Raw genomic sequence first — 14666 nt, forward strand, 5'->3', positions numbered from 1 at the left:
CAACAATTTCTTGTATTGCTGGTGGGAATGTATAATTGTGTGGCTATTTTGAAAACAATTTGGCAGTTTCTCTAAAAAATTAAACACAGTGTTATCATATGAAGCAGCAATTTCTCTCCTAGGTATCTACCTAAGAAAATGGGAAACAAATGTCCACACAGAAACTTTTATATAAGTGTTCATAGCAGCATTATATATAATAGCAAGAACATGAAAACAACCCTAATGTCCACCAATCAATGAATGTATAAGCACAATGTGGTGTATCCCTACAATGGGACAGTAATAGAAAGGAAGTACGGACACATACTCCAATGTGAATAATTGAAACATGTATATGAATGTAACCAATCACATAGTACCACATAAAGTAAGACCCAATTTATATAAAATGTCAAAAATTAGGTACATTTGTAGAGACAGTAGTCGGATTGGTGGTTGCCAAGGATATGAAAGAGAGAAAGAAGGGAGTGGCAAGTGACTGCTAGTGGGCACAGGGTTTCATTTGGGGGCAAGGAAAATGTTTTGAAATTAGATAATAGCGACAATTTTATAACCTTACGATAATGTTTTTAAAATACCGAATTATGTACTATAAAATGGTGAAGTTTTTGGTACCTGAATTAAATCTCAAAAAAAAGCTACTTTTAAAAAAGATCCTCTGTGTCTCCCAATCCCACATATTATGGCGACCAGCCTCTCAGTGTAACCGTATGGGTTTTCTTGATGTCCTTTATTCAAACTTCAGTATAGGTACTGCAATCAGCTTTGGCTTAGGACTGAGTTGGGACTCAGCATAGGTCAGGTGGTTTCAGCTAAGTGAACCACTTGTCTGCACTGCTGCAACTTTAAAATTTATATACTGAATCTCTGAAACCATGAAATTAATTATGGATTTGAGTTTTCCTGTGGCAGTGTAGGCAAAATGTCATGGGTGATGGAGACTTATGGTCTTGTAATTCCCAACAAGAAAAGATTTCTGCAGAAAGAAAGATCTATACTTGAATTCAGAATTTAATACTTCAGTCCCGTAAATCTTTGGAAGTTTCACTTTCCAAAGTACTTAGGTTCACCTCCCAAGTTATGCTTCCCTGATGCCCTAATGGATCAGAAAAGATGTCTTTTTTTCTGCTTGCAGAAAATGCATAGAAGCCAACAAATCTTGTGGTTCTTTATTGGTATCCAAGAAACACAACACAACTGTAAGACAGTGTTTAAAAAGTTCATTCTAATACTTCCCTTTCTTAATTGACAATCTATAATAGTCTGTCATTTGTATTATATATCTAATATAAAAAATAACAATTTAGGTTGGGGAAAGTCTTTTATTACATAAATATATTTTAAAAAACAAACTTTTCCTGAAGAAAACAAATGTTTTACAGTGATGCAGACTTAATTTTAATATCATCTCCACTACATAAGTTACTTGAGTGATGTAGAAGGTGTTACTTACACACTCTGAATCTGCCACCTCAGCTGCCAAAGAGGAGAGTAATATAAATGACTACTATACTACCACTTGGTTTCTATGATTAGGGCACACATAATGAACTCAGTCTTATTATATAAACAAAAATGTTTTCTACAAACACATCATTTCCTGATATACAATTTTTTTATTACCAAATACTGTCATACGTTTTTGTTGAGTGTGCAACTCAATGGTCACCTTCCAAACTGAGTAGGAAATCTATTATTAGACAACTCTGGCAGGAACGAACTGAAATACATATTTTCCTTCACAGTCTGTTTTATCAAAATGTAGTGCAATTTTTCTATTTAAAAAAACATTCAATTCCCAAGTGAATTGATTTGTATATGTCTAGTTATATCTGTTGTGAATCTTACTATTGCCCAAGGGGCTGGTATCTAGTTTATAAAAGTTATTACTCATCTATTTTGGTGGCCTGGGGTTTTAAAGAAATATCTGTTCTGTGTGAATGTTTTAAACTTCCATCTAATTAAAAGGAAAAACAAAATCAGTAAACTAGATGGTTAATTCCTTAAACTTGTCTCCTCTTTAAAACTGAGCTTTATAACAAATATATTTTTTCTACAAATCATGTCTTCAAAAGTTAGGTTAAACGAGACCCTTAATCCATATTTTAGTGTAAACGGCTTGACCTTGAAAAAATGACATATGAGCTGAATCCTCTGTATAGGAATTGCTGGACCACTTGACCTTTGCCCTACAGGCCTTTGAGTGCATTTCAGCCTTTATTAAACATCAACTTTGTGTTGATCACTGGAATAGCTGTGTAAGGTGTGATGTTCCAGGCAACAGCAGAGTTTGCTTAAGATTTAGAAGAACTCAGTACTTTGTTGAAATAAAATCCAGTCCAGATCTTGATGGTCTTCAGTTTCCTTATCTCTATAATAGGCATAATATTAATTTATATATCTCTAGGATGGCTCTCATGAGAATTAAATGAATTAATGTATGAGGAAGTGCTTTATAAACATTTATTTAACCCGCATGTCCTGCTGTTATATCAAAAACATATCAGGTTGTAAAAATTCTAGAATCCAACATAGGTAGATGAAGTTGGCTGTTTTCCAGAATTGCTTTTGCAAAATGCTATTTTGTATTAGAGTTGTGTTATTTAATTTTACTAATTCATTTTTAAAAATAAAGCTTATTAAATATCAGATGTCCATCATAATAAATTTGGAAAATGTAGAAAATAAAATGTCACGTAAGATTTCCTGCCTTCCGATACTGTTAACATGTTGGTAAATTACTCAGTTATATCTCCTCACCTGAAAAAAGGGCCTCTTCAGGTGAGTGAAGCTGGGCCACCAGCTCCAAACCCACTGCCAGCTGCTAGTACAAGTGGACAAATTGAAATCAGAGGCAGATCAGAAATCTTCAAACCTCAGAAGCAGCAGATGTCCTACCGGTCCTGAAACCTCTTTACAGTACACAAGTGCGGACTAAGAAGCTTTCGATAGCGTTATATACTCAGGGTATATATTCTGGAAGCTGCTTACTCTTGCCGTCTGTCCTTCCTTCCGCATCAGGCAAATCATTGCGTATTTTTAATTAGAATAATATTTTAAACATTATCTCCACAGCGACATTCTTCCAAACACGGCTCAATCAGGTGAGGGACACCTGCCTATGACTCTAAGCGTCTGATAGTCTTTCCCAGTGAATTGTCTCACCTCCTGAGGAGTACGCTGGTTCAACAACTGGCAGATTAGAGTTCTCCTCGACCCCTTTCCGCTCCTCCCCATCCTCGGGGAAAACCGGAATAAATGATCAGCCCTGGGCGGGCCAGCAGCTGGGTGAGCGCAGCCGGTTGACCGGAGCGCGCAGGGCCATCGCTGGGCACCCCACCCCCTCTCCCCGCACCGCCTCCAGCGCGAGTGACAACGCGCCCTCCGGGCTCGGGAGCGCTGGCGCCGAACAATCCCCGGTAGGGCTCGACTCGCCGCTGGTGACATCACTCCCAAAGATACTCCCCGCTCTCAGTGCCTGCCTTCGCGAGGCGTCTGTCCGTTTGTCCGTTTCTTTCCATCACCTGCTGGAGAGGGCTCATCGCCGTCAGCGGACACAGCCAGGCACGGAGGAGCGACAGGACCCGGACGACGAGGGAGAGCGAAGGCAGCGAGGGAAGGAGGACCCCGGCAGGCGACAGAATGAAATTCAGCCCAGCACACTACTTACTGCCTCTCCTCCCTGCGCTGGTCTTCAGCACTAGGTGAGTCCAGGAGCGTGAGGGACCTGAGCCAAGGGGCGCTGCTGGCAGGTTGGTCCTATTGCAGGTCACCTGTGGGGGCCAAGGGCAGACACTTCAGCTGTTTCTATCTCCCACCCAAGTTAGAGGGTCTCTCTATTTTTAGGGTTCTGAAATCCTTTCAGGAGAGCAGAGCCCTTTTTGAGTTACCCCAGTCCTTGGAGAAAGTCTCAGCATTTCGCCCAGTGAGGGGACCGAGAGCTTTCCCTTTCAATGACAGCATGTGCTTTCCTTCCAGCACTAGTAAAAGCAAAAGATAACACTCAGTAACCGACCAAAATAAAGAACATAGAGAGACAAGGAGGGAATTGTCACCAGGCAGTGTCTTTTACATTGAAGCTGTCTTAATAGTCACAGAGCTTTCTCCTCCCCGAAGTGTGTCTGATTTTAAGGTACAGGGAACAAGGGAAAAATAATTAATCCTGGAAGATGGCAAGCCTTGCACAAAAGTTCCCGGACTTTGTGAAAGGGCCTGTTTTAACGTCTTGAGCAGGTTTAGTGGTAGGCATTTTCATTTGGCTGTCTTGTGAACAGGTCTAATTAAGGAGTATACAAGGTGATTAAAAGTTAGAAGACACTCAGAGTTCTGATGCAGAGACCCAAGTCAGAAACAATCAAGTACTGTATTCCATCACTGGCCATAGATAGGACTTTAAGCCCCAGTACAGAGGAGCTATTTTAAATGGAGGTTTAAAATGCAGTGATTGAAAAGAGTTTTGTGACTCCCCACTGTTGATCAAGTCCCAAAGTTGGTGATGGGCTTGTATTCTTCTTCCACAAGAGCAACACAAGGGTGGACTGTTTCATTGCCCAGGACTGAGACTTTATTCTGCATGCCCTTAACATCATATTGGCAACGACCTCCTTCCCTTGGCTACTATAAAATAAAATAACCCACACAGGGTGAGGATCTTTTCAAATCTATGTGAATGGAAACATTATCTGATTGTGCATCTGATGGAAAATAAAAGGGAAAAAAGGGTTATATCTACTTCTGAAATTAAAAAGTATGAAGAAAACTCTATCTATATAAAAAAAAAATCAAGGCAATAAAATTCTTAAGTCTTTTCCTAACCTGCATATCCTCCTTCAAGCCCTTGTAACCAAACTTCCTTTTAGTATGAGGACTGTTAGATTCAGCCCACATAGTTGATGAACTTAGTGTTCCCTTGCAAACAAAGCTCAGGTGACTTCCCCTGACTAAAGGAAAATGAGTTCTATTTTTTACTTTCTCTGAGGCTTGCTGGTCACTTCAGTTCACAAAACACAGATGATTTTAAAATCACTTTGTTACCCATTACTATACTAATTTGCTGCTATTACAGACCCCATTTTAATATGTGTGGTTAGTTGTAAACAACTCTATGCATATTGTGCATCACAGTTATTCTTTGAAGTGTCTTGCTCTTTATTCTAAACTGTTGTGGTTTAATAATTACATGTGGAATCTTCTAGAAAACAAAGTTCGAACACTTAAGTAGATGTCTATCAACATTACATATAATAATAAATATTTAAACAATAAAAACCTAGACCAAAATGATTTTTAAAGACAGTAAACATCTCTAGTGTTCCAAAAGTACATTTGCTTTTTAAGGATGCTATAATCTAAGTGGCTCAGAAGGCTCTATAGTCTTTAGCTTCTGAAGTTTTAATGTTGGTTATGTAATACAAAGAAAGACAAAGAACAATCATCTTTCCTTTTAAGAAAGTGTCAATTTTTTAATGATAATTTAAAAAATAGTCACCACATTTATTACAACAAAAACTAGAATTAGTTATTCCTAGTTTACTTTAGATATTAAACTTCTACAATGTTATTTGTATGCGAAAACTATGACAGGTCTTTAAATTTGCCTTCTTGCTAACTCAACAAAAAGGACATGCTGGGTTTGTTCATTAAAACTGAACTTTTCATAATCAGTGGCATGTCCTATTATTGTGATTTTTCTGTAGTAATTTATTTTACTGGATACTCAGATAACCCTCTGACAGTGAGCAAATTTAAAAATGAATATGGTACTATCAGTATGTCATTTTTGCAAGAAGAGATTATGTTTCAATGAACTCTAACAGAAGGCCATTCTCTTTGCAACATTTAATAGTTCTTGTCGACATATGGTTAAAATGCAGATTAGAACCAAAACTGAACAGGTCTGCAATAACAGTTGCACTAATAGAGGTGCGCTTATTGTCCTGCTGAGAAAAACTGTGTAGCTCAGCCATGGCCACCTGTGACCATGGGTATTCTAGTCAAAGACTTCTGTTAACTTAGTTTATTAGTGCGTCCTATATGTGAAGTAAATGGCATTTCACGTGCTTAGATTAAATTGAATGAATTAGTAGAATGTGGCTCTTGCTAGATTTTCCTATAATCTTTGGATTTTATCACTTGTCTCAAATTGTCAATTTTTTTTTCAAAGTTTGAAGAATGTAGACCTGTATTTGTTTCAACATTGTTTTTTTCTGAGCATAACTCCTTAACACTGCTATTATCTTTTCAATAGGTTTAAAGTTCAGTTCCGTTTTAGAATACAAGAAAGTATTCACTAAAACGAATGGAGCAATTAGAGAAAGTTGCTATATTATAGTTATCTACACACAGGAATGAAAACTCTAAAACAATTCTAAGTTTTAAATACAAATTTTTGAATAACTTTCTGTTTGTGTTTGCTCTTCATTCCCACCTGTTTGTAGCAACTTTAGCTGCAGAAGCACAAAAATTACATATTTTTCACCAAAGTGAACATCAATGCCTCATAATCAGAATTATTTTATTTGTCCTGAAAGAAAACTGAATGTTCACCTTCAGCAATAGCCAAGAATTGTTTTCTGTTTTACTGGTAAGCCCCATAGAATTAAAAAAGAACTGTTTAATTTCCTATTATATTTTCTCTTTTATTTAGAAAGTGCATATAAATTCAGAAAATGTAAGTTAATGTTATAAATAATGTAGTTAATAAAAAAAGCACATTTAACCTGTGGACAAATAAATGTGGTCAGAGAAAACAAATGTGTTGGTTTAATAGCTACAGAGTAGAATGACTGTACTTTTTAAATAGCATTGTTCTGTAGAAGGATTAAATTGCGATTCCAAGGCAGCCAGCAATTCACTTCAGAAAGAAGTAGTACAGGTATTGAAAGGAATAGTAGGGTGAAAAAAGTCTTTAGAAGTTCTTGGTGAAAAGGGACACATGGAGTGCTGGAGAAACCTTGAGCTTTAGGCTACTGAACCTCTGTTCCTTTATGCTGTGATTCTACCCTTGATGCCTTTGGTTTATTGAGTTTTAAATTACTTAATGGGGAGAAAAGCATGGCAGGGGAGGATTGAAGGTCTACTGACTTCTTGGTGGTTTTCCATCAAGCAAGAACTTGTAAGCAGATGGTTGGTTATAGGCCTCACAATAAGAGTCACCTTATAGATCTCCCCTGGGCTCTCTGATCAGCAGTCACACCACATGTTTACCTTGGAATCTATTTTTAAAGGGTACTGTATATTGAAGATGGCCCAGGCTCCTATTTGCCCTGTGCTTTATGTTAATCTCAGAATCAAATTGATGTATAGGATAAAGAAAATGTGAGAGTCACAATGAGGACACAATAAGCACCAAACGTTTTTCTTTTTAAGCAAGCAAATTTGATATAATAAGCGTTCGTACTTTAACATCACCAAATAAATCTGAAATAATGTGGGATTATTTTCTGAAACCCTGTACATAGTGAATTTTGCCACAAGCACTTTAATCTGACCCCACATATACTTTTTTATGAAATTACACCATTCCATGTAATTTAGTTAAAAACATGTCCTTTCTAGGCTAAAGAGATATTAACAAGCAACCATTTTGACTTTTCAAATTTCAATTCTGGACCTTAGTTGCCTATTTGAAATAATATTTTTTAAACTGACTTCTTGGAGGATTATCTTTATAGATTAAATTTTCCTTATGACTAATGAAAGGGACACCTCAACCACTTATGATTTGACTGTACAGTTGTCCTAGGCCACACTCTATAATTCAAAGAAAGAAAATGACCTACCAACTAGGAAGCAAAACCCATTAAAACTGCTGAGGACTATGTGGTTCTATAAAATGAGGTTTTCTCATATTTGTTATGAGAGTACTTATTGTGCAGTGTGTGCTTATCTTCGACTGACTCTATATAGGAACATTCCTTTAATAAATAGGGCTAAATCATTTAAGTAACTTGATTAAACATAATGTTTAATACTAAGTTTAGTTCTCTAGAAAATCCAAAACATCCATTTAAATTTGTCTTTATGACCTTTAGAGATATCTTGGGTGTGTTAATTATTATGTATTAAACATGTGTCTGCAATGAGTCAGTTATTGCATAAGGCATCAGGGCAATACAATAATAGTTACAAATGCATGTCTCCATAATTTAGTCATGTACAGAATAGTTATATGTAAGATTAAAGTGGATAAAAACAAACATTTATAACAAAGTTCTAAGTGTGAATAGAGAAAAGAATGAATAATGCCCATTAAGGAGTACCAAAAGAGCTTCTGTTTTCCAAGGACAATGAGAGAAATTATATTTTATAATCAACCGTAATATGGTACAACACTTCCTAGCTATGTAATGTTAGTTTAATTTCTTATCCTCTGTCCAGTTTTCCCATGTAGAAAATAGGACTACTCATAGAAACTACCTGAGAGGGTTGTGGTAAAGACTGAAGGAGTTCATCGGGGAAAAGGCTTTACCATACTCCCTGGAACACAGTAAGTGTTTGATGGGATCGGACCGTGCAGCTATCACTATATTGTTATTACCATTTTTCATGAAATCTTTGGATCTGTGATTGATCTAGACATAATAGAATGAAAACCTGGATACAAATCAATTGAATGACACAACATTAGCAAGAATCACAGTCATCACCCCAAAGAAAGAAAATATTGACATAGAAGAGAGGAAGCAGGAGAAATAATTAGGATTATCTGGTAATTAGGGTGGCTCTTTCAAAAATGTTTTGGTGGCAAAGTTCTTGGATGGTGCTGTGTACTTTGGTGAACGCTATAAAAACAGCAATATTTACTCTAATTACATGGAAGGTGATTTAGCACTAAAGTATATATGTGGCTACTTACATATATTTCAAATTTCATTGCATTTCTAGAATATACACGATAATATCAAATGAAAGCCCTGAGGACAGGTGTCAATGAACAAAAAGGGAAACTTTCAAACTACATGGGCAGGGTTGGTATAAAAGTTTCTATGATTTTATTTTCTACTTGTTAATGGAGTTCATCATGTATTAGCAACCTATAAAAGGTACAGAAGTTCAGAAAATATAAGGAAGAAAAGGTAACACTAGATTTTTTCCCTACTATTGGGAACAATTTGAGAATCATTGATATAAAAGAAGCTTAAGTGTTACATTTCTTAAGAATCATCATACAAAAGGGATTTTATACTAACCCAGTTTTGAAAACAAATTTAGAAATCATCTAGTCTCAACTAGATTGTATATACCTTATCACGAACCATGCATAACTGTGCCATGAAATTCTAATTACTAAATGAATATATATAAAAAATATATAAAATATATTATATGTGTGTGTGTGTGTGTGTGTGTGTGTGTGTGTGTGTGTGTATATATATATAGCCACAGATTACTACTGTGTGTGTGAATTTGTGTTGCTGACATTTGTCAATTGAGTGGATCATAGGACCGGGTATAATTTGCTGCTAAGGGGAAATAAAAGGCATAAATCATAGTAAGTTTGCATCAGATAGAGGACACATTTTAGTAGGATATCTAAGAATCTTGCTTCATGATTATAGGAGGCAAAGAATAGCAAAAGTAAACTATTCCATTCGGATATAAGCTGAAGGTCAACCAGGTAAACTGTGCTCTGAGAATGCTTTCATAAATGCCAGGAAACATTGTATAGCATAGATTGTGACTGTCTGCAATTATGTTTGACTTTTTCGGTGTTGCTTTAGAGTGTTTTAATCTCTGAGTATACTTTAAAGAGTCCCTTATTGAGAAACATGCTGTGAATACAAGGTCGTGTCTTATTAGTCCAAAGCCCTTCATTTCAGAGATGAGAAAGCTGAGTTCCTGTGACTAAGACTTGTCTAAGGCCAGAGAGAAAAACCAAAATGAGAACACAGCAGTAGCCCCAATCCACTTTCTGTTCTGTCATCTGACTGTTCTCTATGATATATCTCTTCTGTAATCAAGACACATTTGTATAGTTGGTACATACAATATATTTGGAACTATTTTAATTATTGTGGAGTATAAACTCATTTTAAAACTAATTGTCTGACCACATGTAATCAAGATAGAACAAGATATACTCAAAGGGAATTATAGTAATAAGTCGTTGAACATCATTTGTTCACCTGTATTCAGTTGTTTTTTGAAGAGGGAGCTGGCCTAAAAAAAGATTCTAGGTCATTTTCAATATCCGAAGCAGAGTCATTAATGAGTTCTCACCTTTGCACACAAGAGATACACCTATTATGGTTGCTGTTGATCTCTCAGTTCTATTGTAAGATGACATTTTTGATGCCTTTGGGATCTTTTTCATTGAAACTGTTTCCTATAAATATAGTTCCTACCTAGATATTTGCTTATGTGTTTCTCTTCTATTAAGTCTAGGTTGCAACTGTTGGATATTGTTCAAATAACAGCATATTTAACTATCTCACTAAAATGAGTTTCTAAATATGTTCACTTCCCACTGTAATGTTTGATGACACTGCTTTTCATTTGGTTTATATGTCTCTATACTTTCATCATAGCCTATGAGCAATTTATATTTATATAACATTTTTAGGATCAGACGGTCATAGATTTCATCTTACGTGTACATATCACAAGTTCTTTGCCTTTAAATAGGTTCCCTAACATTCAGAGATTTAACTTTCTTGTCTATCAATTGGAAAATAATAATATCCAACTTTTAGGCTTGGAAAAATTTAGTTAAGTTTTATCTTAGTGCATAGATATAACTGTATTTGTGCTCCTCTGGACATCCTAAGCAGGTTAGCTATTACTTTACATAAAGACTACAATTTAGTGTGTTGATTTTATGTTGAACACCTTAAGCAATCAACATTTAATTTAATTATTTTATTAAAAATCAAAATAAATGCATTTCTAAGTTCTCGAATAGTACAGCCAAAATAATAAAATCATGGTTTATTTTCTGGAGGCAAGGTGGGAAGGGAATTGAGCCCAGTGAATGATTCTTAGGAAAAGAAAATATGGAAACAAAAAACATGCAATGACTTGCTGTCTTCCAAAGTAGTCCTTGTGACTGAGCTAAGGCATTTACAAGGGCTGACGCAGGTTCTGGGCCAGCCTTCATCTCCTGTCCCTATAGAAGATGTGACTTTCTATGATTTCCTCCTATCTATCCTCCAGAGGGTTGTGAGCATTTCTAGTTTCTCACCCTCAGATTCTGATTCAAAACATGACTCTGAGCGTCTAGAAGCATTATTCCGTGAGGAGCTAATTAATGCAGTAGAGGTTACAAAAAAATGTTTGCCTTGTGACATGGGTTAAATCCAAAGAATATGGAATCAAGCTGACTTTGAATCAGCTTTACTAGCTACTTGACCTTGGAAATGTCAATTAACATTTCTTAGTCACCTTTTGCTCATCAATAAAGAGACGATAACAGTACCTCTCTCATAGATTTGTCAAGAGGATTGAATAAGCTAGTGTGTATAAGAAATAATGTCTAGCACAGAGAAATACAACTCAATATGTTTTCCTCCAAGCTCATGCAAATGATTTGAGGCCAGTGTGAAAGTCAATTCTGAATCATCCTAACCAATCTCAGTTAGGAGCACTTATTTAAACTCCTATGACATTCTCAAGAAAAATAAAAGAAAACCTGTATTACCTGACATAGCTTCTATTTTGAATCCAAAAGCTCCAGATGATGTTGCTAACCTGGTTAAACATTAAATATAGTTATTACATGACCATAATATAACATTAATGACTTAAAAAGAGGTTCATTTTTCAAATTTACCTAAAGATGACAAGACCAAAGAGACATATCTTAAACTAGGACAGCATAAATATCAACAAGCCTTTTGACAAGTCGAGGGGCCTGGACTTGCATAATTAAGTGGTCTTACAGTGGGGCGAGGCTGGTCATGACTCCACAGAATGGTAGAAGGGAAGGAGCGGAGATGGCAGAGGGAAATGAGAAACCCAGCACACAGGGCTCTTTGAATGCTGTGTGATTAGACAGAGATGGCAGGAGTAGAAAGGAAAGTTCTCTAGTTCTTGCCTTTCTATTTTTTTGTTTTGTTTTGTTTTTAATTTTCTTTTCTCTAATGTTTGCAACTATTCATTGCTGGTCCTTGCAGTAAACTAAGCCCTTAGTATTGAGCAGGATAAAGAAAACAAAATGCTCCGAATTATAAAAGAAACAAGAAAATGCCTGAAAAATTGAAGTGACATGTTGGCAAGAAGCAGATATGGTTGAGGAAGCTTTATTGCTAAGAGCATGTAGCTTTTTCTTCCAGATGCCACAAAGTGAAATGTGAGCTCATTCTACAAATAAGAAGTTCACTTAAAAATGGGGTCAAACTGCTCTTTTTCTCACACTACATAAAAACATTGAAAGATATTGAATCCCTTTTGAGCGTTTTATGTGTATCTTTATTTCAATCGGTCCTTTTATATGACATGTAAATTAGAGGTTCAGCCAATATTTTTGAGGATTATTACCCTGGAATTATGCTAGATGCTTACTCTCTGTTGCTTAACCCTTGTTTCCTTTCAATACATTATATTTATATATGTTTTATTACTACAAAGACTGAGTTTTGGACACATTAAATGCTTAGCCATATTCTCCCAGCTGGAAAGTGGTCAGATCCTAGCTCATTTCTGAGAATTGCTCTCTAATGAAACTACGGCACTGCCTATAGAAACTGATCTCTGTACAAATACATACTGAAGGAAAATAATAATGTATAATACAAATAAGAATGCTAAAATTAAACCACGTTGGCAAATGACTATGTTTTCATGAAGTAGGACTGTCTACCTAAAATCTTAAAATAAATTAGCTAAAAAAAATTCATTATTTTTAAGAACAGCCAAAACAAAGCCTTTATTATGAATATAAAAATTTTCCAGCTAATTCTAATATTTTTGTATAGAAAACATACATGTTCTCAGATCATTGTCTCTCAAAGTATAATCCTCAGTGTACCTAAATCAAAATCACCCGAAATGCTTGTTAAAAAGGCAACTTCCTGGTCCTTATCCCAAATATATTAAATTAAATTATCTGAGGAAGGAGACAAATAATTTTCATTTAAATGTGGAACTCAGATGCTTCTAATGTACATGAAAGCTTAGAAATCACCATTGCAATATTTAAGAACAATAGAGTCTAGAACACCTTAATCTCTTTGTCATTTACTCAGCATGGAAACTGTAGATGAAGCCAAGAGCTTGGAAAATCTGGTGATGTTTTGACAAAAATCGCACCTATTTTCACATGTATATAAATTAATGTCTTGTCATGTATCAGGCTGTGTTTATCAGTCAAGTTATATGAAAATAAATCTCTGCCTCATGTACCTTTCTTCAAAGGGCTGAGAAAACGCTCAGATAAACTAAATGATGTAAAACTATATCACACGGCTTTATTTAGGAAGCACTTGACAACAAAGTGAAATCTTACAGATCCATTGAAAATATTGAAAACTTAACTCCACCTCCCACTTTACATTTATCACTTCAAGTTATATCATAACAAGTTATATCTTGGCTTCATTAAAACCGAGACCTAAACATGAAGCTATATAAATGCTGGTTGTTTTCTACTTGGGGCAGGAAATTTGAGTTTTCAGACAAAGTAGAATAATATTTAGCCTGGTAAAAATAAAAGTTTTGATCTTTTACCCCATCCCCACCCCTTCCCATTAACAGCAGTTTTGTCTGAAAGATGTGAAAAAAACAATTGTTTTTCAATTAATTTTCGGTATTAAGCAGAATGTGCAACTATGACACCTATAACATCATAGTTCTTTTCCTCTCTACATAACAAAGAAAGAACTCAAATGACGATATGATAATAAATAATAGCTAACAATTTTATGATACCTTAAAAGCAGGTTGGTTAATTTTCACGATAAATTTCTGAGTTAGTTACCGATGTTGCCTCCATTTTATACGGTGTAAACTAAGGCACACAGGGGTTAGATTACTTGTTCAAAGTTATAAACTGGTAGGTAAGTAGTGCTCTTAACCACTATGCTACAGCGCCCCCTAGTGTATAGTGTAGACATAGAACACTGGAATGAGCCAGTGTTTGACTGTGTCAGCCTCATTTGTGGGTTCAGATTTATTCAGTGAGAGAAGGGAAGAAAAATGTAACTTCCTGCAGGTGTCCTCTAAGCGCACAACCAAAGCTGACAGAAGATCCTGTCTTTAAAGCTCTAACTAAAATAATGTTTATTTTGTTTTTATTGTGGAAGGAAATAATTTATTTTTATAATATTGTCTTTATTTATGGATATTGTCTTTTGAAGTCATACCAGTGAGCTACAGTGCATAGCTCCAGATGGCATCCAAATTTTAACTATGGGGCTTAGGAACATGTGGTAGGAATCAGACTAACCTGCATTCTAACTGCGGTTTAGCATTTTCTACCTGTTTAATCCCAGGTAACTATCACAACTGCTTGGACTCGTAATTTAATTTTTCAAGTTACAACAGTAGTTTAAGGTTATTGTTTGTTTTCTATGGATAAGAATTATACCACACAATTCTCTATGGTGGGTTTATTTAATGCTTTTCCATACTTCATAAAAGTACTTTATAGATTACGACCTTAAAGGTTAGAGGAGTTAATATACCTAAGGTTATAAGATTACTACAAGGCAGAGGTAGAATTTGAA

General features: G+C 35.6%; 1 protein-coding gene across 1 annotated transcript in view; it reads left to right on the forward strand.

Annotated features, from left to right (window-relative positions):
- Positions 1 to 3366: 3366 nt before the first annotated feature.
- Positions 3367 to 14666, forward strand: part of LUZP2 (leucine zipper protein 2) — a 390662-nt gene continuing 379362 nt past the window's right edge. The window contains exon 1 of the mRNA XM_036220762.1: positions 3367 to 3707. Within this exon, the coding sequence (XP_036076655.1) occupies positions 3646 to 3707 (62 nt within the window). The 5' untranslated portion in view covers positions 3367 to 3645. The remainder of the gene's footprint in view (positions 3708 to 14666) is intronic.

This window comes from Rousettus aegyptiacus, unplaced genomic scaffold, assembly GCF_014176215.1.
Source record: "Rousettus aegyptiacus isolate mRouAeg1 unplaced genomic scaffold, mRouAeg1.p scaffold_m13_p_5, whole genome shotgun sequence".
NCBI lineage: Eukaryota > Metazoa > Chordata > Mammalia > Chiroptera > Pteropodidae > Rousettus > Rousettus aegyptiacus.